Genomic DNA, 22,181 nt, shown 5'->3' on the forward strand with positions numbered 1-22,181 from the left:
AATTATCCTTTGAAGAGTCTCCATTTTAAAAGGGAACATCCTTGATGATTTTGTTTAGATTCTGTTGATCTCTGACCCTTTGAAAGCTTCCTGTCATCTACTGTCTAGAAACATAATGGCAAACACTCCTTGACGCTTCTCTGACCTGGAAGATGAATTATTGTCACCTTGGAGACCAGGGTTGCCACTCCTTCTTCCAAAGCCTTCCCTTTGCTGGACATTTCTGGTGAAACGCAAGAATGATCCCAGACTGTAGTGGGGGAAAATCAAACTCTGTCTCGAATCCTCTTCTATGTTAGAACCATTCTGAAGTGGATTTCACTAATTGAAGAAAAACATTGCGAATTCTTCATCCTAGGGGCAACTCTTGGCCAATGTCTGGCTGAGGACCAGAATATTATCAACTAACTACATTGCCCACTCTTGGACTGAATTTAAACAAAAAAACATAAATTCAACCATGCGGCAGCAAACAATATATCTTTAAATAGACAACTTTTATTTACATACAAAATGGCTAAAACATATTTACCTAAAAATAGAAATACATCGTTTGGCGATGATGATTGAGCCTGGATGTGTTTGTTTCTGTTTGGTTTATAGGATAAATGAAGGACTTTATTGGGGATTTATTACCTTTGTGATTATATCAAAAGATTCAATGTGTAAAAAGTTGAACCAACAGGCTATCGTTTATTTTTCTGCTTTTTGGTTAGGTGTGAGATTGGGTTTCCTTCTCTCTTATTTTGAAACACGAGCACTATTTCTTCTGACACTTATTCTCTCCATATAAAATCTTTTCTGATAGGGGTATTTCTATTTTTAGGTAAATATGTTTTAGCCATTTTATATGTAAATAAAAGTTGTCTATTTAAAGATATATTGTTTGCTGCTGCATTGTTGAATTTATATTTTTTTGTTTGAATTCAGTCCAAGAGTGGGCAATGTAGTTAGTTGATAATAGTTTCCACCCAGCCCCTCTTGGATTTGGCAGGGTTACCCTCTGTGGTTTATACTACTATGAGGACCAGAATAGTCAGGAGCATGGATCCATATTTCCATCATGAACCTTTTGTCTCTTGAAATTTCCCTCCAAAGGGCTTGTTGGTAAGTCTTGAAGCAGGCTTTAGCTTTACTCAGGCATTTTCCAAATGCAAAATATCAGCTACACATGAGAATCTTATCTGATTTCAGATTCTGACGATGTCCCTTTTAAACTTGCTTGTAATTTTGGTGATTATTTCTTTGCTGAGGTGTGTTCTTCATCTCCCGCTTAAACCTGCACAGTATGTCTTGTGTGTGCTTTGAGGTAAATGCACTATAATATACATTTCCCTGTTCTGGATATTGAATGCCCGGCTTCCTATAGCATTGCAGACAGATTAATTGACGTATAAAAGCTACACAGGTGAACAGGAGGTTCTGGGGTGATGTGAGGGGGTTGGTTGGTGCAGTTTTCAGGGACTGCTCTGTCTAGTTGGATTTCCAAATTGCTTTGTTTCTGAGAGGGTGTTTTCTTTTTCTCTGCAGTCAAGCATGGCCCTCTCTGGGCTGAGCCGGGCCTTGAGGTGCCTGAGCCTAACTCCAGCGCTGTCCTCCTGCTCAGCACTGGGATCTGCTCCTCTGATCTTCTCACAGGTAAGATCCCCCTCCTCTCTCTTCTTTCCTTGTCTTCACACCCTAGGAAACTTAGCTAAAACCAACCCAACTTCAAGTGAAAGGTTCTCAGCCAACATGAGGACTGCAGAAATAAAAATAATGGGAATTTAAATTAGTCCAAAATGTAGCAACTTTCAGCCTGATTATCCAGGTTCAAAAGTTTCCTTGACAAAGGGCTGACAAGAGACTTTCCAGGACCGAAAATGACAGCAGTCACAGGAACTGCTTCATTGGATCAAGCAAGCGGACGACCAGTTGTCCATTTTGGCTTTAAAACGTCCAGTGTCATCTTGGGGGAAAAAAAGAGACTGGGCTTTAGTACCAGTGACATTCTGAAATATCACTCTCAAACCAGTACCTAGTTTTCACAAGACCTCATGGATTGGGAAGAAACCAGCTTATATTTTGAGAACACATGAAGTGGTAGTCATCGTTGAAGAGAATGACCATAATAACCGGTGCCAGTGACTGTATTTGTTTAACGCCGAACAGAAAGGCTCTAGGTGCTGGTCATCCTAAAAGTGGCCCAATTTAGGACGAGGTCTAATTGGGAAGTCTTTAAAATCAATCTGTTTTCAAATTGTTTCCGTAAAACGTTGTGAAGAATTCTCCCTATTGAGAATTTTAACTTCTAGTATAGAATGGGACATGCACCACAAGTAACAATCTAGGTCCATGTTTACAAATCATTTTCATGATTGCAGATGGGCCGATCAGCTCATTTGCGATCTCACAAAGGCTTTTTTAAATGTACAAAGCCCTGTTTGTGATTCAGTAACCTATTAACAAACCGCGATTTAGATTTACGATTTAATATCCCTTCCTAATACCACATAGCAGTAGTATGTAACAATCTTTTGCAACCGAAATGAGGTTACAAAACATTCAAATTTTACCACCTACTTCAAATAGGTGATAACCCATTCGCAAATGGGAATGGGTTCCCAGGGGACCCCCTCCTCTTTGTGAATGTTTATAACAAAATTCTTTAAGAGCGGGCAGTAGTCCCAATAATGAAAAAAAAAATGAAAAGAAAATTTTTCTGTTTTGTTTTTGATACACAACCTGTTTTCTTTGAAGGGTAACGGGCTCCATTAAAAAAAAATATACATATTGTTTATTTAAAAGCAGTCACAGACATGGTGGTCTGCTGACCCCAGCAGGCCACTATTCCTTTGATGTTTGCGATTGCCAATGGGTTGCAAACCGAGACCTACCTCATTAGTATTCATTAGTTAGGTCAATTTGCAACACACTGCGATTTGCGAAATGTGTAAAACACACAATTGGACATTGCTGTTTGCGATTACCAAATAGCCAATCGCAAACATTTTCCATTTAGGAATTGCAAACACATTTGTTTGTGCAAGTGGCCGACAGTTTCAGGGGCTCTTTCTTTTCTGTCAGTGATGCATCTACTTGCTCCTGGTACCCACTGCTATTGAGCACAGATCACCGTCGGGAGACCACCCTGGAAGAGCCCCATTGGCTCCTCTGATGAATATCTAGCTTGTGTAGGAAGCTGAGTTTCTGTCCTCCTTCAATCTGTTGCTGCACAACCGGTGGCTGGTAATCCTCTTGAATGTGTATGTGATGGAGGAGCACCAGGCACCATTTGAGGTGGGCAAACACTGATGCAGTGGAACAAAACAGAGGAAACTCTTGGGTTGACTATTAGACTACCAAGGTGATTTCTTGATCATAGTTTAAAACAAATCTCTGTGCTTATTTCAGCAACACTGCAAGCTATTCATCCCTCGGTCTAAGGTTTATATATATTTTATATCTCACATGTGAAGAAATAGTGAAGGCTCATGCACCCTGAGCACTTTTGTTGCCCATGGATGCCCCCTACCTTGCTAGAAGTAGGAGTCACTAGGATCGGTGTACGCAGATGCTCTACCGAGTTCCTGAACCCATGCTTTATCGCACTGTTTCGCTGATTTGTTCCTGCCACAGCAGCCTCATGTTTGCTCTTTCTTTTTGTTTTAATCTGAAATAATATTACTTTCTCTACAGGTAAACGGAAATGCTGCTCTGTGCCCACATGCCAGTGTCGTGCCACTCCACAAACAGGTGGGCATCCATGCAATTCCCCAGTGGAGAGGATTCCACACATCATCGTCTCATGAAAAAAATGTTGTCTGGAAAATAGAGAGAAAATACACAATCCGACCCATTGGAATGAAGAAAACAGGCGGAAGAGACCACACAGGTGAGCCTGAGCACCGGAGAGGGACTGTGAACCTTGGTCTCCAGAGCTGCAGAAGGTGCACAGCGACTGCCTGTAGCAACTGGTGATCTAGCACAGTGACCACCTGTAGCAGCCAGTGATCTAGCACAATGACTCCCTGTCACAACCGGTGATCTAGCACAGTGACTCCCTGTCACAACCGGTGATCTAGCACAGTGACTCCCTGTCACAACCGGTGATCTAGCACAGTGACTCCCTGTCACAACTGGTGATCTAGCACAGTGACCCCCTGTCACAACTGGTGATCTAGCACAGTGACCCCCTGTCACAACTGGTGATTTAGCACAGTGACCCCCTGTCACAACTGGTGATTTAGCACAGTGACCCCCTGTCACAACTGGTGATCTAGCACAGTGACTCCCTGTAGCAACCGGTGATCTAGCACAGTGACTCCCTGTCACAACTGGTGATCTAGCACAGTGTCCGCTTGTAGCAGCCAGTGATCTAGCACAGTGTCCGCTTGTAGCAGCCAGTGATCTAGCACAGTGACCACCTGTAGCAGCCAGTGATCTAGCACAGTGTCCGCTTGTAGCAGCCAGTGATCTAGCACAGTGTCCGCTTGTAGCTACTGGTGATCTAGAGTGCACAGCGACTGCCTGTAGCAACTGGTGATCTAGCACAGTGACCACCTGTAGCAGCCAGTGATCTAGCACAGTGTCGGCTTGTAGCAGCCAGTGATCTAGCACAGTGACCCCCTGTAGCAACCGGTGATCTAGCACAGTGACCCCCTGTAACAACCGGTGATCTAGCACAGTGACCCCCTGTAGCAACCAGTGATCTAGCACAGTGACCCCCTGTAGCAACCGGTGATCTATCACAGTGACCCCCTGTCGCAACCGGTGATCTAGCAGTGACCCCCTGTCGCAACCGGTGATCTAGCACAGTGACCCCCTGTCGCAACCGGTGATCTAGCACAGTGACCCCCTGTCGCAACCGGTGATCTAGCACAGTGACCCCCTGTCGCAACCGGTGATCTAGCACAGTGACCCCCTGTCGCAACCGGTGATCTAGCACAGTGACCCCCTGTCGCAACCGGTGATCTAGCACAGTGACCCCCTGTCGCAACCGGTGATCTAGCACAGTGACTCCCCGTCACAACCGGTGATCTAGCACAGTGACTCCCTGTCGCAACTGGTGATCTAGCACAGTGACTCCCTGTCGCAACCGGTGATCTAGCACAGTGAATCCCTGTAGCAACCGGTGATCTAGCACAGTGACCCTCTGTAAGGAAATGCCTCCTTGGCATGGTTACCCCCTGACTTTTTGCCTTTCCTGATGCTAAGTTATGACTTGAAAGTGTGCTGAGACCCTGCTAACCAGGCCCCAGCACCAGTGTTCTTTCCCCAAACTGTACCTTTGTCTCCACAATTGGCACAACCCTGGCACTCAGGTAAGTCCCTTGTAACTGGTACCAAAGGCCCCGATGCCAGGGAAGGTCTCTAAGGGCTGCAGCATGTTTTATGCCACCCTAGAGACCCCTCACTCAGCGCATACACACTGCTTCACAGCTTGTGTGTGCTGGTGGGGAGAAAAAGACTAAGTCAACATGGCACTCCCCTCAGAGTGCCATGCCAACCTCACACTGCCTGTGGCATAGGTAAGTCACCCCTCTAGCAGGCCTTACAGCCCTAAGGCAGGGTGCACTATACCACAGTTAAGGGCATAAGCTCATGAACACTATGCCCCTACAGTGTCTAAGCAAAACCTTAGATATTGTAAGTGCAGGTAGAGTATATGGTCTGGGAGTTTGTCAAACACGAACTCCACAGCACCATAACGGCTACACTGGGAAGTTTGGTATCAAACGTCTCATCACATTAAATGCACACTGATGCCCGTGTACAATTTATTGTAAAATACACCCAGAGGGCATCTTAGAGATGCCCCCTGAAAACATACCCGACTTCCAGTGTGGGCTGACTAGTTTTTGCCAGCCTGCCACACACCAGACCTGTTGTGGCCAGGAACAAAGCCTGTACTGGGTGGAGGTGCTTCTCACCTCCCCCTGCAGGAACTGTAACACCTGGCAGTGAGCCTCAAAGGCTCACCCCCTTTGTTACAGCGCCACAGGGCATCCCAGCTAGTGGAGATGCCCGCCCCTCCGGCCACTGCCTCCACTTTTGGCGGCAAGGCTGGAGGAGATAATTAGAAAAACAAGGAGGAGTCACCCACCAGTCAGGACAGCCCTAAGCTGTCCTGAGCTGAGGTGACTCTTACTTTTAGAAATCCTCCATCTTGTGGATGGAGGATTCCCCCAATAGGATTAGGGATGTGCCCCCCTCCCCACAGGGAGGAGGCACAAAGAGGGTGTAGCCACCCTCCAGGACAGTAGTCATTTGCTACTGCCCACCCAGACCTAAACACACCCCTAAATTCAGTATGTAGGGGCCCCCAGAACAGAGGAAGACAGATTCCTGCAACCTAAAGAAGAAGAAGGACTGCTGACCTGAAGCCCAGCAGTGAAGACTGTGATGACAACTGATTTGGCCCCAACCCCATCGGCCTGTCTCCCTACTTCGACGAAAACTGCAACAGCGATGCATCCAACAGGGACCTGCGACCTCTGAAGCCTCAGAGGACTGCCCTGCATCCAAAGGACCAAGAAGCTCCCGTGAACAGCGGCTCTGTTCAAAATCCTGCAACTTCTTGCAACAAAGAAGCAACTTTAAGGACTTCTGGTTTCCCGCCGGAAGCGTGAGACTTTCTACTCTGCACCGACACCCCCGGCTCGACCTGCGGAAAACTAACACTACAGGGAGGACTCCCCGGCGACTGCGACCCCGTGAGTAGCCAGAGTTGACCCCCACAGCGACACCTGCAGAGGAAATCCAGAGGCTCCCCCTGACCGCGACTGCCTGTAACAAGGGACCCGACGCCTGGAACCAACATTTCACCCGCAGCCCCCAGGACCTGAAGGAACCAAACTCCAGTGCAGGAGCGACCCCCAGCCAACTCACTGCCTAGCCCAGGTGGTGGCTACCCAGAGGAGCCCCCCCCCTGTGCCTGCCTGCATAGTTGAAGAGACCCCCGGGTCTCCCCATTGCTTTCTACACAAAACCCGACGCCTGTTTGCACTCTGCACCTGGCCGCCCCTGTGCTGCTGAGGGTGTACTTTCTGTGCCTGCTTGTGTCCCCCCCCGGTGCCCTGCAAAACCCCCCTGGTCTGCCCTCCGAGGAGTACTTACCTGCTGGCAGACTGGAACCGGGGCACCCCTGTTTCTATTGAAGCCTATGTGTTTTGGGCACCTTATTTGACCTCTGCACCTGACCGGCCCTGAGCTGTTGGTGTTGTAACTTTGGGGTTGCCTTGAACCCCCAATGGTGGGCTACCTTGGACCCAACTTTGAATCCTGTAAGTATTTTACTTACCTGTGAACTTAACATTTACTTGCCTCCCCCAGGAACTGTGATTTTTGCACTGTGTCCACTTTTAAAATAGCTTATTGCCATTTTTGTCAAAACTGTGCATGCTATTGTGATTATTCAAAGTTCCTAGAATACCTGAGTGAAATAACTTTCATTTGAAGTATTACTTGTAAATCTTGAACCTCTGGTTCTTAAAATAAACTAAGAAAAGATATTTTTCAATATAAAAACCTATTGGCCTGGAGTAAGTCTTTGAGTGTGTGTTCCTCATTTATTGCCTGTGTGTGTACAACAAATGCTTAACACTACCCTCTGATAAGCCTACTGCTCGACCACACTACCACAAAATAGAGCATTAGAATGATCTCTTTTTGCCACTATCTTACCTCTAAGTGGAACCCTTGGACTCTGTGCATACTATTTCTTACTTTGAAATAGTATATACAGAGCCAGCTTCCTACACCCTCTGTAACAACTAGTGATCTAGCACAGTGACTCCCTGTAACAACCAGTGATCTAGCACAGTGACCACCTGTAACAACTAGTGATCTAGCACAGTGACCCTCTGTAACAACTAGTGATCTAGCACAGTGACCCTCTGTAACAACTAGTGATCTAGCACAGTGACCCTCTGTAACAACTAGTGATCTAGCACAGTGACCACCTGTAACAACTAGTGATGTAGCACAGTGACTCCCTGTAACAACCAGTGATCTAGCACAGTGACTCCCTGTAGCAACCAGTGATCTAGCACAGTGACTCCCTGTAACAACCAGTGATCTAGCACAGTGACTCCCTGTAGCAACCAATGATCTAGCACAGTGACCCCCTGTAAGAACTAGTGATCTAACACAGTGACTCCCTGTAAGAACTAGTGATCTAACACAGTGACTCCCTGTAAGAACTAGTGATCTAACACAGTGACTCCCTGTAAGAACTAGTGATCTAGCACAGTGACCACCTGTAACAACTGGTGATCTAGCACAGTGACCCCCTGTAACAACCAGTGATCTAGCACAGTGACCCCCTGTAAGAACTAGTGATCTAGCACAGTGACCCCCTGTAAGAACTAGTGATCTAGCACAGTGACTCCCTGTAGCAACCAGTGATCTAGCACAGTGACCCCCTGTAGCAACCAGTGATCTAGCACAGTGACCCCCTGTAGCAACCAGTGATCTAGCACAGTGACCCCCTGTAGCAACCAGTGATCTAGCACAGTGACCCCCTGTAGCAACCAGTGATCTAGCACAGTGACCCCCTGTAAGAACCGGTGATCTAGCACAGTGACCCCCTGTAACAACCGGTGATCTAGCACAGTGACCCCCTGTAACAACCAGTGATCTAGCACAGTGACTCCCTGTAAGAACTAGTGATCTAACACAGTGACCCCCCTGTAACAACCAGTGATCTAGCACAGTGACTCCCTGTAAGAACTAGTGATCTAGCACAGTGACTCCCTGTAGCAACCAGTGATCTAGCAGTGACTCCCTGTAGCAACCAGTGATCTAGCACAGTGACTCCCTGTAGCAACTGGTGATCTAGCACAGTGACTCCCTGTAACAACTGGTGATCTAGCACAGTGACTCCCTGTAACAACTGGTGATCTAGCACAGTGACCCCCTGTAACAACCAGTGATCTAGCACAGTGACTCCCTGTAACAACCAGTGATCTAGCACAGTGACTCCCTGTAAGAACTAGTGATCTAGCACAGTGACTCCCTGTAAGAACTAGTGATCTAGCACAGTGACTCCCTGTAGCAACCAGTGATCTAGCAGTGACTCCCTGTAGCAACCAGTGATCTAGCACAGTGACTCCCTGTAGCAACCGGTGATCTAGCACAGTGACTCCCTGTAACAACTGGTGATCTAGCACAGTGACCACCTGTAACAACTGGTGATCTAGCACAGTGACCACCTGTAACAACTGGTGATCTAGCACAGTGACCCCCTGTAACAACCGGTGATCTAGCACAGTGACCCCCTGTAAGAACTAGTGATCTAGCACAGTGACCCCCTGTAGCAACCAGTGATCTAGCACAGTGACCCCCTGTAGCAACCGGTGATCTAGCACAGTGACCCCTTGTAAGAACTAGTGATCTAGCACAGTGACCCCCCTGTAGCAACCAGTGATCTAGCACAGTGACCCCCCTGTAGCAACCAGTGATCTAGCACAGTGACCCCCTGTAAGAACTAGTGATCTAGCACAGTGACCCCCTGTAACAACCAGTGATCTAGCACAGTGACCCCCTGTAACAACCAGTGATCTAGCACAGTGACCCCCTGTAACAACCAGTGATCTAGCACAGTGACCCCCTGTAACAACCAGTGATCTAGCACAGTGACCCCCTGTAAGAACCAGTGATCTAGCACAGTGACCCTCTGTAACAACTAGTGATCTAGCACAGTGACCCCCTGTAAGAACTAGTGATCTAGCACAGTGACTCCTTGTAGCAACCAGTGATCTAGCACAGTGGCCCCCTGTAAGAACCAGTGATCTAGCACAGTGACTCCCTGTAAGAACCAGTGATCTAGCACAGTGACCCCCTGTAGCAACCAGTGTAGCACAGTGACTCCCTGTAAGAACTAGTGATCTAGCACAGTGACCCCCTGTAAGAACTAGTGATCTAGCACAGTGACCCCCTGTAAGAACTAGTGATCTAGCACAATGACTCCCTGTAGCAACCAGTGATCTAGCACAGTGACCCCCTGTAAGAACTGGTGATCTAGCACAGTGACCCCCTGTAAGAACTAGTGATCTAGCACAGTGACCCCCGTAACAACTGGTGATCTAGCACAGTGACCCCCTGTAACAACTGGTGATCTAGCACAGTGACCCCCTGTAAGAACTAGTGATCTAGCACAGTGACCCCCGTAACAACTGGTGATCTAGCACAGTGACCCCCTGTAACAACTGGTGATCTAGCACAGTGACCCCCTGTAACAACTGGTGATCTAGTACAGTGACCCCCTGTAAGAACTAGTGATTTAGCACAGTGATAAGTTTAGTGCTGCTGGCCAGCCCATCAGCATCCCCTAGGAACATTCTGTGCTACTGCACCCTGGTGAATGCAGTGCACACACACTCTTGATCTATAGTGGTGCCCTCTGATGCATCACTCTTGTGCATGGGGTGCCTAAGAACAGTCATGTAGTGCAGTCCCATCCCAAGCTGCTGCCTACTGTTACTGTGCTGCAGCCCCGGGTGCAACAGATCCTGCTGCCTACACCTTACTGTGGTACAGCCCCGGTGGATCAGATGCTGCTGCCAACATGTTACTGTGGTACAGCCCTGGTGAATCAGATGCTGCCGGCTACATGCTACTGTGGTACAGCCCCAGATGCATCGGATGCTGCTGCTGACACGTTACTGTGGTACAGCCCCGGGTGCATCAGATGCTGCCGCCTGCATGTTACTGTGGTAAAGCACTGGTGCATCAGAAGCTGCTGCATTTACGTTACCGTGGTACAGCGCCAGGTGCATCAGATGCTGCCGCCAACACGTTACTGTGGTACAGCCCTGGTGGATCAGATGCTGCTGCCAACACGTTACTGTGGTACAGCCCTGGTGGATCAGATGCTGCCGCCTACAAGCTACTGTGGTACAGCCCCAGATGCATCGGATGCTGCTGCTGACACGTTACTGTGGTACAGCCCTGGTGGATCAGATGCTGCCGCCTACATGTTACTGTGGTACAGCCCTGGTGGATCAGATGCTGCCGCCTACATGTTACTGTGGTACAGCCCCAGGTGCATCGGATGCTGCTGCCTACAAGTTACTGCGGCATAGCCCCAGGTGCATCAGATGCTACCACCTACACATTACTGTGGCGCAGCCCAGGGTGCACCAGATGCTGCTGCCTGCATGTTACTGTGGTACAGCTCCGTTGCATCAGAAGCTGCTGCATTTACGTTACTGTGGTACAGCGCCAGGTGCATCAGATGCTGCTGTCTACACATTACTGTGGTACAGCCCTGGTGATTCAGATGCCTCTGCCTAGACCTTACTGTGGGGCAGCCCAGGTACATCAGATGCTGCCGACACGTTACTGTGGTACAGCCCCGGTGGATCAGATGCTGCTGCCAACACGTTACTGTGGTACAGCCCTGGTGGATCAGATGCTGCCACCTACAAGCTACTGTGGTACAGCCCCAGATGCATTGGATGCTGCTGCTGACACGTTACTGTGGTACAGCCCTGGTGGATCAGATGCTGCCGCCTACATGTTACTGTGGTACAGCCCTGGTGGATCAGATGCTGCCGCCTACATGTTACTGTGGTACAGCCCCAGGTGCATCGGATGCTGCTGCCTACAAGTTACTGCGGCATAGCCCCAGGTGCATCAGATGCTACCACCTACACATTACTGTGGCGCAGCCCTGGGTGCACCAGATGCTGCCGCCTGCATGTTACTGTGGTACAGCTCCGGTGCATCAGATGCTGCCACCTACACGTTACCGTGGTACAGCCCGGGTACATCAGATGATGCTCTTTACATGTTACTATGGAACTGGCCCAGTGCATCGGAGGCTGCTTCCTATACATTACTGTTGCGAAGCCATAATGCATCCGATACTGCAGCCTACACGTTACTGTGGTGCAGCCTTGGGTGCGTCAGATGATGCTCCTTACATGTTACTGTGGAGACAGCCCTGGGTGCATCAGATGTTGCTCCCTACACGTTACAGTCACACAGCTCCAGTGCATCGGATGCTGCTTTCTTCATATTACTGTGGTGCAGCCCTGTATGCATCAGATACTGCAGCCTACATGTTACTGTGGTGCAGCCCCGGGTACGTCAGATGCTGCTTCCTACACGTTACTGTGGTGCAGCCCAGGGTGCGTCAGATGATGCTCTTTACATGTTACTGTGGAGACGGCCCTGGGTGCATCAGATGCTGCTTCCTACATATTACTGTGGTGCAGCCCTGTATGCATCAGATATTGCAGCCTACACGTTACTGTGGTACAGCCCTGGTGAATCAGATGCCTCTGCCTAGACCTTACTGTGGTGCAGCCCCGGGTGCATCGGATGCTGCTGCCGACACATTACTGTGGTACAGCCCAGGTGCATCAGATGCTGCCGACACGTTACTGTGGTACAGCCCCGGTGGATCAGATGCTGCTGCCAACACGTTACTGTGGTACAGCCCTGGTGGATCAGATGCTGCCGCCTACATGCTACTGTGGTACAGCCCCAGATGCATCGGATGCTGCTGCCGACACGTTACTGTGATACAGCCCTGGTGGATCAGATGCTGCCGCCTACATGTTACTGTGGTACAGCCCTGGTGGATCAGATGCTGCCGCCTACATGTTACTGTGGTACAGCCCCAGGTGCATCGGATGCTGCTGCCTACAAGTTACTGCGGCATAGCCCCAGGTGCATCAGATGCTACCACCTACACATTACTGTGGCGCAGCCCTGGGTGCACCAGATGCTGCCGCCTGCATGTTACTGTGGTACAGCTCCGGTGCATCAGATGCTGCCACCTACACGTTACCGTGGTACAGCCCGGGTACATCAGATGATGCTCTTTACATGTTACCGTGGAGCTGGCCCAGTGCACCGGAGGCTGCTTCCTACACATTACTGTTGCGCAGCCATAATGCATCCGATACTGCAGCCTACACGTTACTGTGGTGCAGCCCCGGGTGCGTCAGATGATGCTCCTTACATGTTACTGTGGAGACGGCCCTGGCTGCATCAGATGTTGCTCCCTACACGTTAGTCACACAGCTCCAGTGCATCAGATGCTGCTTCCTTCATATTACTGTGGTGCAGCCCTGTATGCATCAGATACTGCAGCCTACACGTTACTGTGGTGCAGCCCCGGGTACATCAGATGCTGCTTCCTACACATTACTGTGGTGCAGCCCAGGGTGCGTCAGATGATGCTCCTTACATGTTACTGTGGAGACGGCCCTGGGTGCATCAGATGCTGCTTCCTACATATTACTGTGGTGCAGCCCTGTATGCATCAGATACTGCAGCCTACACGTTACTGTGGTACAGCCCTGGTGGATCAGATGCCTCTGCCTAGACCTTACTGTGGTGCAGCCCCGGGTGCATCGGATGCTGCTGCCGACACATTACTGTGGTACAGCCCAGGTGCATCAGAAGCTGCCGACACGTTACTGTGGTACAGCCCCGGTGGATCAGATTCTGCTGCCAACACGTTACTGTGGTACAGCCCTGGTGGATCAGATGCTCCCACCTACATGCTACTGTGGTACAGCCCCAGATGCATCGGATGCTGCTGCCTACACGTTACTGTGGTACAGCCCAGGTGCATCGGATGCTGCCGCCTACACATTACTGTGGTACAGCCCTGGTGGATCAGATGCTGCCGCCTACAAGTTACTGCGGCATAGCCCCAGGTGCATCAGATGCTACCACCTACACATTACTGTGGCGCAGCCCTGGGTGCACCAGATGCTGCTGCCTGCACATTACTGTGGTACAGCTCCGGTGCATCAGATGCTGCCACCTACACGTTACCGTGGTACAGCCCGGGTACATCAGATGATGCTCTTTACATGTTACAGTGGAACTGGCCCAGTGCATCGGAGGCTGCTTCCTACACATTACTGTTGCGCAGCCATGATGCATCCGATACTGCAGCCTACAAGTTATTGTGGTGCAGCCCCGGGTGCGTCAGATGATGCTCCTTACATGTTACTCTGGAGATGGCCCTGGGTGCATCAGATGTTGCTCCCTACACGTTACAGTCACACTGCTCCAGTGCATCGGATGCTGCTTCCTTCATATTACTGTGGTGCAGCCCTGTATGCATCAGATACTACAGCCTACACGTTACTGTGGTGCAGCCCCGGGTGCATCAGATGCGGCTTCCTTCACGTTACTGTGGTGCAGCCCAGGGTGCATCAGATGATGCTCCTTACATTTTACTGTGGAGTCGGGCCTGGGTGCATCAGATGCTGCTTCCTATATATTACTGTGGTGCAGCCCTGTATGCATCAGATACTGCAGCCTACATGGTACTGTGGAGCAGCCCCGGGTGCATCAGATGCTGCTTCCTACACGTTACTGTGGTACAGCCCAGGTGCATCAGATGCTGCTTCCTACACATTACTGTGGTACACCCTAGGTGCATCAGATGATGCTCCTTACATGTTACCATGGAGCAGGCCCAGAGCATTGGATGCTGCTTCCTACATGTTACTGTGGTGCAGCCCCGGGTGCGTCAGATGATGCTCCCTACATGTTACTGTGGAGACGGCCCTGGTGCATCAGATGCTGCTTCCTACATATTACTGTGGTGCAGCCCTGTATGCATCAGATACTGCAGCCTACACTTTACTGTGGTACAGCCCTGGTGGATCGGATGCTGCTGCCTACAAGTTACTGCGGCATAGCCCCAGGTGCATCAGATGCTACCACATACACATTACTGTGGCGCAGCCCTGGGTGCACCAGATGCTGCCGCCTGCACGTTACTGTGTTACAGCTCTAGTGCATCAGATGCTGCCACCTACACGTTACCGTGGTACAGCCCGGGTACATCAGATGATGCTCTTTACATGTTACCGTGGAGCTGGCCCAGTGCATCGGAGGCTGCTTCCTACACATTACTGTTGCGCAGCCATGATGCATCCAATACTGCAGCCTACACGTTACTGTGGTGCAGCCACGGGTGCGTCAGATGATGCTCCTTACATGTTACTGTGGAGACGGCCCTGGGTGCATCAGATGCTGCTTCCTACACATTACTGTGGTGCAGCCCCGGGTGCATCAGATGCTGCCACCTGCACGTTACTGTGGTACAGCTCTGGTGCATCAGATGCTGCCACCTACACATTACCGTGGTACAGCCCGTGTACATCAGATGATGCTCTTTACATGTTACAGTGGAGCTGGCCCAGTGCATCGGAGGCTGCTTCCTACACGTTACTGTTGCGCAGCCATGATGCATCCGATACTGCAGCCTACACGTTACTGTGGTGCAGCCCTGGGTGCGTCAGATGATGCTCCTTACATGTTACTGTGGAGACGGCCCTGGATGCATCAGATGCTGCTCCCTACACGTTACAGTCACACAGCTCCAGTGCATCGGATGCTGCTTCCTACATATTACTGTGGTGCAGCCCTGTATGCATCAGATACTGCAGCCTACACGTTACTGTGGTGCAGCCCCGGGTGCATCAGATGCTGCTTCCTACACGTTACTGTGGTGCAGTCCCGGGTGCATCAGATGCTGCTGCTTGCACATTACTGTGGTGCAGCCCCGGGTGCATCAGATGCTGCTGCTTCCACATTACAGTGGTGCAGCCCCGGGTGCATCGGATGCTGCTTCCTACACGTTACTGTGGTGCAGCTCCGGGTGCATCAGATGCTGCTTCCTACACGTTAGTGTGGTGCATCCCCGGGTGCATCAGATGCTGCCACCTACACATTACTGTGGTGCAGTCTCGGGTGCATCAGATGATGCTCCTTACATGTTACTGTGGAGACGGCCCTGGGTGCAGCAGATGCTGCTGCCTACACGTTACTAGCAAGCAGCCCCGGTGCACGAGATGCTACACCCTACAAGTTATCCAGTGATGGTTTGTAGCGTAGCACCATGGTGTAAGCAGTATTGCTGCCCGCATGACCTGTGACACACAGTGTGATCCTTCGGGTACTGCGGCATAACATGGTCTCCAGTGGTGGCCTGCGGGACAGTACTGCATTGCATTGGCTGCTGCTATGTACATTCTTTAGTGATTATTTCTGATACAGAAAACACTACCACCTCGCCGCATGGTATCCTCTAGTGATCATCTGTAGTAATGTGCCCTGGTGCACCAGCGATGCTGTGCAGCACCACAGTGTCTGCTAGTAACCTCTGTTGGGGCTGCACCACAATCTCTGTTAGTAGTAACCTCCGTTGGGACTGCCTGCGGGTAAACCCAGCGGTGCTGTTCAACCATAGAGTATTCTTTATTAACCACCTGTGGCACCCTAGTACACTTGATACGGCCATCCACCCTTGCATCAACTTGTAGTACTCTGGTGAAGGAAGTGCGGCTTCACACAAGGCTTCTGTACTGCACAGTGGTGCTGCCGCCAGTGTAGGGAAAGAGCTGATGAGCGCAGTAGGCAGAGCTGGGGAAGGAGACCCCACTTAGAGTGGCAGTTCACTAAAGTGAGGCAGTTCATGACTAGGAGTGCTTGTGTTGTCACTGTGAAAGAGATCATCAGCCTGGGACGACTCCTGGCGTCCCTCAACACTCGGCAGGCTCCCCACCTTCACAGGCCACGCACAAAACGTTGGCGTCATCCTTGACTCAACGCTCAACATGACCAGGCAGGTCAACTCCGTCGCCTCCACCTGCTTCCACACCCCCTGACTCCTACGGAAGACCTTCAGATGGATACCAACCGACTTGAAAAACTCTTGACACACTCCCTAATCACGAGCAGCCTTCACTACGGCAGTGCCCTCTATGCCGGAACCTCCAAGAAGAACCTGAGCAAGCTGCAACAAATTCAGAACACCACCACCAGACTCATATTAAACAGCCCCGCCGAGAACAAATCACAGAACAACTGAAAAATCTCCACTGGCTCACCGTAGGGAAGAGGATCAACTTCAGACTCTTCGTACACTCCTACAGAGCCGTCCTCGACAGCAGACCCAGCTACCTCAACCACTGCATCACCTGGTACTCCCCTTGCAGACCTCTCCACTCATCCCAGCAGTGGCTCGCCAACGTACCCCGCATAAAGAAGTCCTCGGCTGCAGGAAGATCTTTCACATACCTGGCAGCAAAAGGTTGGAACACCTTACCCCTCCACCGCAGACAGTCGTCATTGCTGCTTCAGTTCAGGAAGGACTTCAAGACCGGGCTCTTCAATTGATCTTTGAGGACACACCCCTCAGCGCCCTGAGACCCTATGGTGAGTAGTGCGCTCTAATTGATCAATCGATTGATTGACAAAAGACTTATTATGTTTCAAAGACTCGGAAAACACAGCATAAGACTCAAGATACACAACCAGGAGTTTCCCACTGAGCACCCAACCACATAAGATGACTGTACAAATTTTAAAATCGGAAATTCCTTAGACAAGTCAATGTTTTGTTCCCCTTGTAATTTTGTTTAGGGCAATCGTCATCAGAACAAGGCTGTGGTCTACCCAGCAATGTATAAGTCTCTCCTGTCTTTTCCAACATACAGTACATGGAATTAATCACATGGTGGCATGGTTAGTAGGTGGGTTTGGGACAGTGCAGGCTCGAACTGATGAAGCAGGAAAGAGTATTTACAGCTTCAGAACCCAGCCAATATGTGGCTTTTCTCTTTATCTGGACTAGTTGAGCTGCAAATAGCTCAGGGCTCATGGGAGGCTCAGACTCTTAAGGTGTCCTACACATATTTGTCAGCTAGGTGGATTTTTTTGTAGCTCTTAGAGGCAGTTAGGAATCTGCTTGTTTTAACCCAGGGCATGCTTTGTCAAGAATTGTGTGGATTTTATTTTATGGCAACTGCTGCGTAAATGAGCAGAATTTGAGTGGTGAGTGGCAACATAATTGTGTAAAAGAGTTTGTAGAATTAGTATGGACCAATCGTTTCTTCCCGGGCTACTGATTACCTGCTGGCACCACAGCAATTCTGAAGCAGTTTAGACTCTGCAGTAAAGGGAGTTATCCCACCATTTGTTTTCCGTTAGTATTGTTAAAATTGTCTGAAGCAGATTTTCTCAGGTTTTCTTCATGCACAGAGCATGAAAAGAGGCGTTAATGACAACGGGCCGGCATTGTTTAACTTCACATGTTTGTGTCGGTGCCTTCAGCGCGGGAACATTAATGTGCAGTATGGTCAGAATGAAGGAGTCTTGCAGCTGGCTGTAAGTCCTGTCTTCAAGATATAGATAATCCTAATTGGGATAATGAGTTTTGATGGAACAAATGTGCTGTGGTGGGGCGTTATATCATGATTAGAACCGACCGTGGGGTAGAAGATCACATTGACAAAGAGATAAAGCTGGTTAAGGATTTTAAAAGTAAGGTAACAAGTGCCAATGGGATTCTGCATGGTGAGAGAAGAAATAAATGCGAAAGGAGACCTTTGGATGAGATGTTGCGTTAGTTCCAGTTTAGGGAGCGAGGGAGAAATTGATTGGTCTTGAGCATGATGGACACAAAGTAATGATTCAGAGTAAATACCATGTAGCCGGTTATTATCCATGGTGTAATATCAGCAGAGAAGTAAAGGAATCTGGCCAAGCTGTCTTCTTCTTGCCTCTCTTGGAACATACATCTTCCTTCTGTGGTATGTGTTGATTTATTGTAACACATTGTGGTAAATTTGGAAAGATCTTATTGTATCAAGAAGGTTTCATAGAGTTTGTGTTGTTTAAAGATGATTTCTCAGGCCAATGGTGTTAATACATCAGACGTGATACTAAAGAATGTGTTATTAAATGGAGAAGATTTCTGTAAGAGATTGTTTTCTAGATGTTTTGTGAATTAATAATTAAGTCAGTTTACCATCTGGTGGAAAGGAGTTTATGGCAGGAGTACTGAACATAAGCCATTGTCCTTGCCATCACCCTCATACTGATGGAGTAGCAGAGAGATTAGCTAAAGCTTTGCAAGAGTGCGTGCATGTGGTGATTGATGTAGATATGAATGCGTAGGAGAGGGGAGTAGTTATGCATGATTACTCCCTGACCCCATGTCAGGACTCACTTTTTTAAAGCTTAGTGAGGCAGAACACCGAGTTCAGCAGTAGTCCCAGAGTGGAAGAAACTGGAATGTGGTGAGTGTTTTAACTTAACAAAGATTAGCGAAAGTGTTTTTATGTGTTCCATTGTGTTTTTTTTAAAATATATATATATATATATATATGTTCAATGGCATGTGTAGCTGCAGAAACACATGCTGTGCATTATCCTGCCATCTAGTGTTGGGCTCGGAGTGTTACAAGTTGTTTTTCTTCGAAGAAGTCTTTTCGAGTCACGAGACAGAGGGACTCCTCCCTTTCGGCTCCATTGCGCATGGGCGTCGACTCCATCTTAGATTGTTTTCTTTCCGCCATCAGGTTCGGACGTGTTCCTCTTCGCTCCGTTTTCGAATCGGGAAAGTTAGCTAGTTATCGGAAAATTTGACGGTATTGTTCACGCTCGGTACCGGTTTAGTGTTAGCACATCGACACCGGAAAAAAGAAGCGCTCCGCCGGCCCTTCGGGGCTTCCACTCTTCAGCGGGGCCTCGTCGGCCCGACCGCGTCCATCTTCAAACCTCATGGACCGGACCCCCTTCCGTTTCTGCCCGAATTGCCATGCAAAGTATCCTTATACAGACCAACACTTGGTCTGTAATCTGTGTTTATCTCCAGAACACAGGGAGGATACTTGCGAGGCCTGTCGGGCATTTCGATCTAAGAAGACCCTCCGCGATCGAAGAGCTAGAAGACTCCAGATGGCGTCGACACCGGCCGAGCAGATCGACGTCGAGGAAGAGGAGAGATTCTCCGTTCGAGATGCGGACTCAAACGAGTCCGAGAGTGAGCAGCCGAAGACGCAGCAACAAACTGTGAGTAAACCAGCCCCGGCAAAGACTCACTCGAAAATAACAAAGGCCAAGGGGATGCCACCGCCAACAGGCCATGGCTTAACCCGAAAACACGGTGACCAAACATTGGCACCGAAAAAGGCCTCCCAGCAGCCAAAGACATCCGACTCCGGTCGAGATACCGGCTCCGAACCATCTCGGCACCGAGAGTTCGGCACCCCGAAAGTTCAAAAGGTTTCCTCGGAGCCGAAAAAGACTGTACAGAAAACTTCGGTGCCGAAACATGCATCCTCGGAGCCAAAACCAGGCTCCTATACAGAAGAGCAAGGCCTTTCAAGTCAGATGCAACAGCACAGATTTGAACAAGAACTGGGCATGGGAGAGCCAGACCATACCCAGAGGAGGCTGCACATACAGAAGGACACTGGGAAAATCCAAACTCTTCCTCCAATAAAAATCAAGCGAAAGCTAGCATTCCAGGAGACGGAAATGCAGCCAAATAGCAAAAGTGGCAAAAGACAAAACACCACCAAGGTTCTCGCCACAACAGTCTCCATTGCATTCGCCACACCTGTCCCCGGTAGCAACACCCCCAATGCAGTCGCCGACACACACGGGATGACACAAGATGACCCGGATGCATGGGACTTATATGATGCACCGGTCTCAGACAATAGTCCCAATTGCTACCCGGCAAGGCCGTCACCACCTGAGGACAGCACTGCGTATATGCAGGTGGTTTCAAGGGCAGCTACATTCCATAATGTAGCAATGCATGCAGAGCCCATAGAAGACGACTTTTTGTTTAACACCTTGGCATCCACTCACAGCTCATACCAAAGTTTGCCAATGCTACCATGCATGTTAATACACGCCAAACAGGTGTTCCAGGACCCAGTAAAAGGCAGAGCCATCACGCCTAGGGTGGAGAAGAAATATAAACCTCCCCCAACGGACCATGTGTTTATAACACAGCAATTAACTCCTGATTCGGTGGTAGTGGTAGCAGCCCGAAAGAGGGCAAACTCCCAATCCTCATGAGACGCACTACCGCCCGACAAGGAAGGTCGGAAATTCGATGCAGCAGGCAAGAGGGTGGCAGCACAGGCAGCCAATCAATGGCGGATTGCCAATTCTCGGGCTCTACTGGCTCGATACGACTAGGCACATTGGGATGAGATGCAACATATCATTCAGCACTTACCCAAGGAGTACCAAAAACGTGCCCAACAGGTTGTGGAGGAAGGACAAACGATTTCAAACAACCAAATAAGGTCGGCTATGGACTCGGCAGACACAGCAGCAAGAACAGTGAACACTGCAGTAACCATTCGTAGGCACGCATGGTTACGGAGCTCGGGTTTTAAACCAGAAATCCAGCAGGCTGTGCTGAATATGCCGTTCAACCAAGAACAATTGTTTGGGCTGGAGGTGGATACGGCAATAGAAAAACACAAAAAGGACACAGACACGGCCAAAACCATGGGCGCGCTCTACTCCCCACAGAGCAGAGGCACTTTTAGAAAGCCGCACTTTAGAGGGGGTTTTCGTTCCCAAACCACAGAGCCTTCCACCTCACAAGTCAGACCCACATATCAGGGCCAGTATCAGAGAGGAGGTTTTCGAGGAACATATAGGGGTGGACAATTCCCAAAGACAAGAGGGAAATTCCAGAGCTCAAAAACCCTGCAAACCAAACAGTGACTTCAATGTCACAAACCCCCACCACTCAACACCAGTGGGGGGGAGACTTGCCGCATACTACCACAACTGGGAAAACATAACTACGGACGCATGGGTCCTAGCCATTATCCAACATGGTTATTGCATAGAATTCCTACAATTGCCACCAGATGTGCCTCCAAGAGCACACAATATGTCCAAACACTTAGACCTGTTACAACTAGAAGTCCAAGCATTGTTACAAAAACAAGCAATAGAACTAGTACCCAACCATCAAAAAGGAACAGGTGTCTACTCCCTGTATTTCCTAATTCTAAAGAAGGACAAAACGCTGAGACCCATATTAGACCTCAGAACACTGAATCTTTACATCAAATCAGATCACTTTCACATGGTGACACTTCAAGACGTGATTCCCTTGCTCAAACAACAGGACTACATGTCAACATTAGATCTCAAGGATGCTTATTTCCACATACCCATACATCCTTCCCACAGGAAATACTTAAGGTTTGTAATCCAAGGACTACATTACCAATTCAAGGTGTTACCATTCGGGATAACAACAGCCCCAAGGGTATTCACAAAATGCCTTGCAGTAGTAGCCGCTCACATCAGGAGGCAGCACATGCACATATTCCCTTACTTGGACGACTGGTTAATAAAAACCAGCACTCAGCAACAGTGTCTTCTACACA

General features: G+C 49.3%; 1 protein-coding gene across 3 annotated transcripts in view; it reads left to right on the forward strand.

Annotated features, from left to right (window-relative positions):
• MRPL2 (mitochondrial ribosomal protein L2) overlaps positions 1 to 22,181 on the forward strand; it is a 63,863-nt gene that overhangs the window by 5,273 nt on the left and 36,409 nt on the right. For all 3 annotated transcript variants that reach the window (XM_069236414.1, XM_069236413.1, XM_069236415.1), the window contains exons 2-3: positions 1,531 to 1,638; positions 3,679 to 3,874. In XM_069236414.1, the coding sequence (XP_069092515.1) occupies positions 1,537 to 1,638; positions 3,679 to 3,874 (298 nt within the window). In that variant the 5' untranslated portion in view covers positions 1,531 to 1,536. The remainder of the gene's footprint in view (positions 1 to 1,530; positions 1,639 to 3,678; positions 3,875 to 22,181) is intronic.

The sequence above is a fragment of the Pleurodeles waltl genome, chromosome 5 (assembly GCF_031143425.1).
Source record: "Pleurodeles waltl isolate 20211129_DDA chromosome 5, aPleWal1.hap1.20221129, whole genome shotgun sequence".
Classification (NCBI taxonomy): domain Eukaryota; kingdom Metazoa; phylum Chordata; class Amphibia; order Caudata; family Salamandridae; genus Pleurodeles; species Pleurodeles waltl.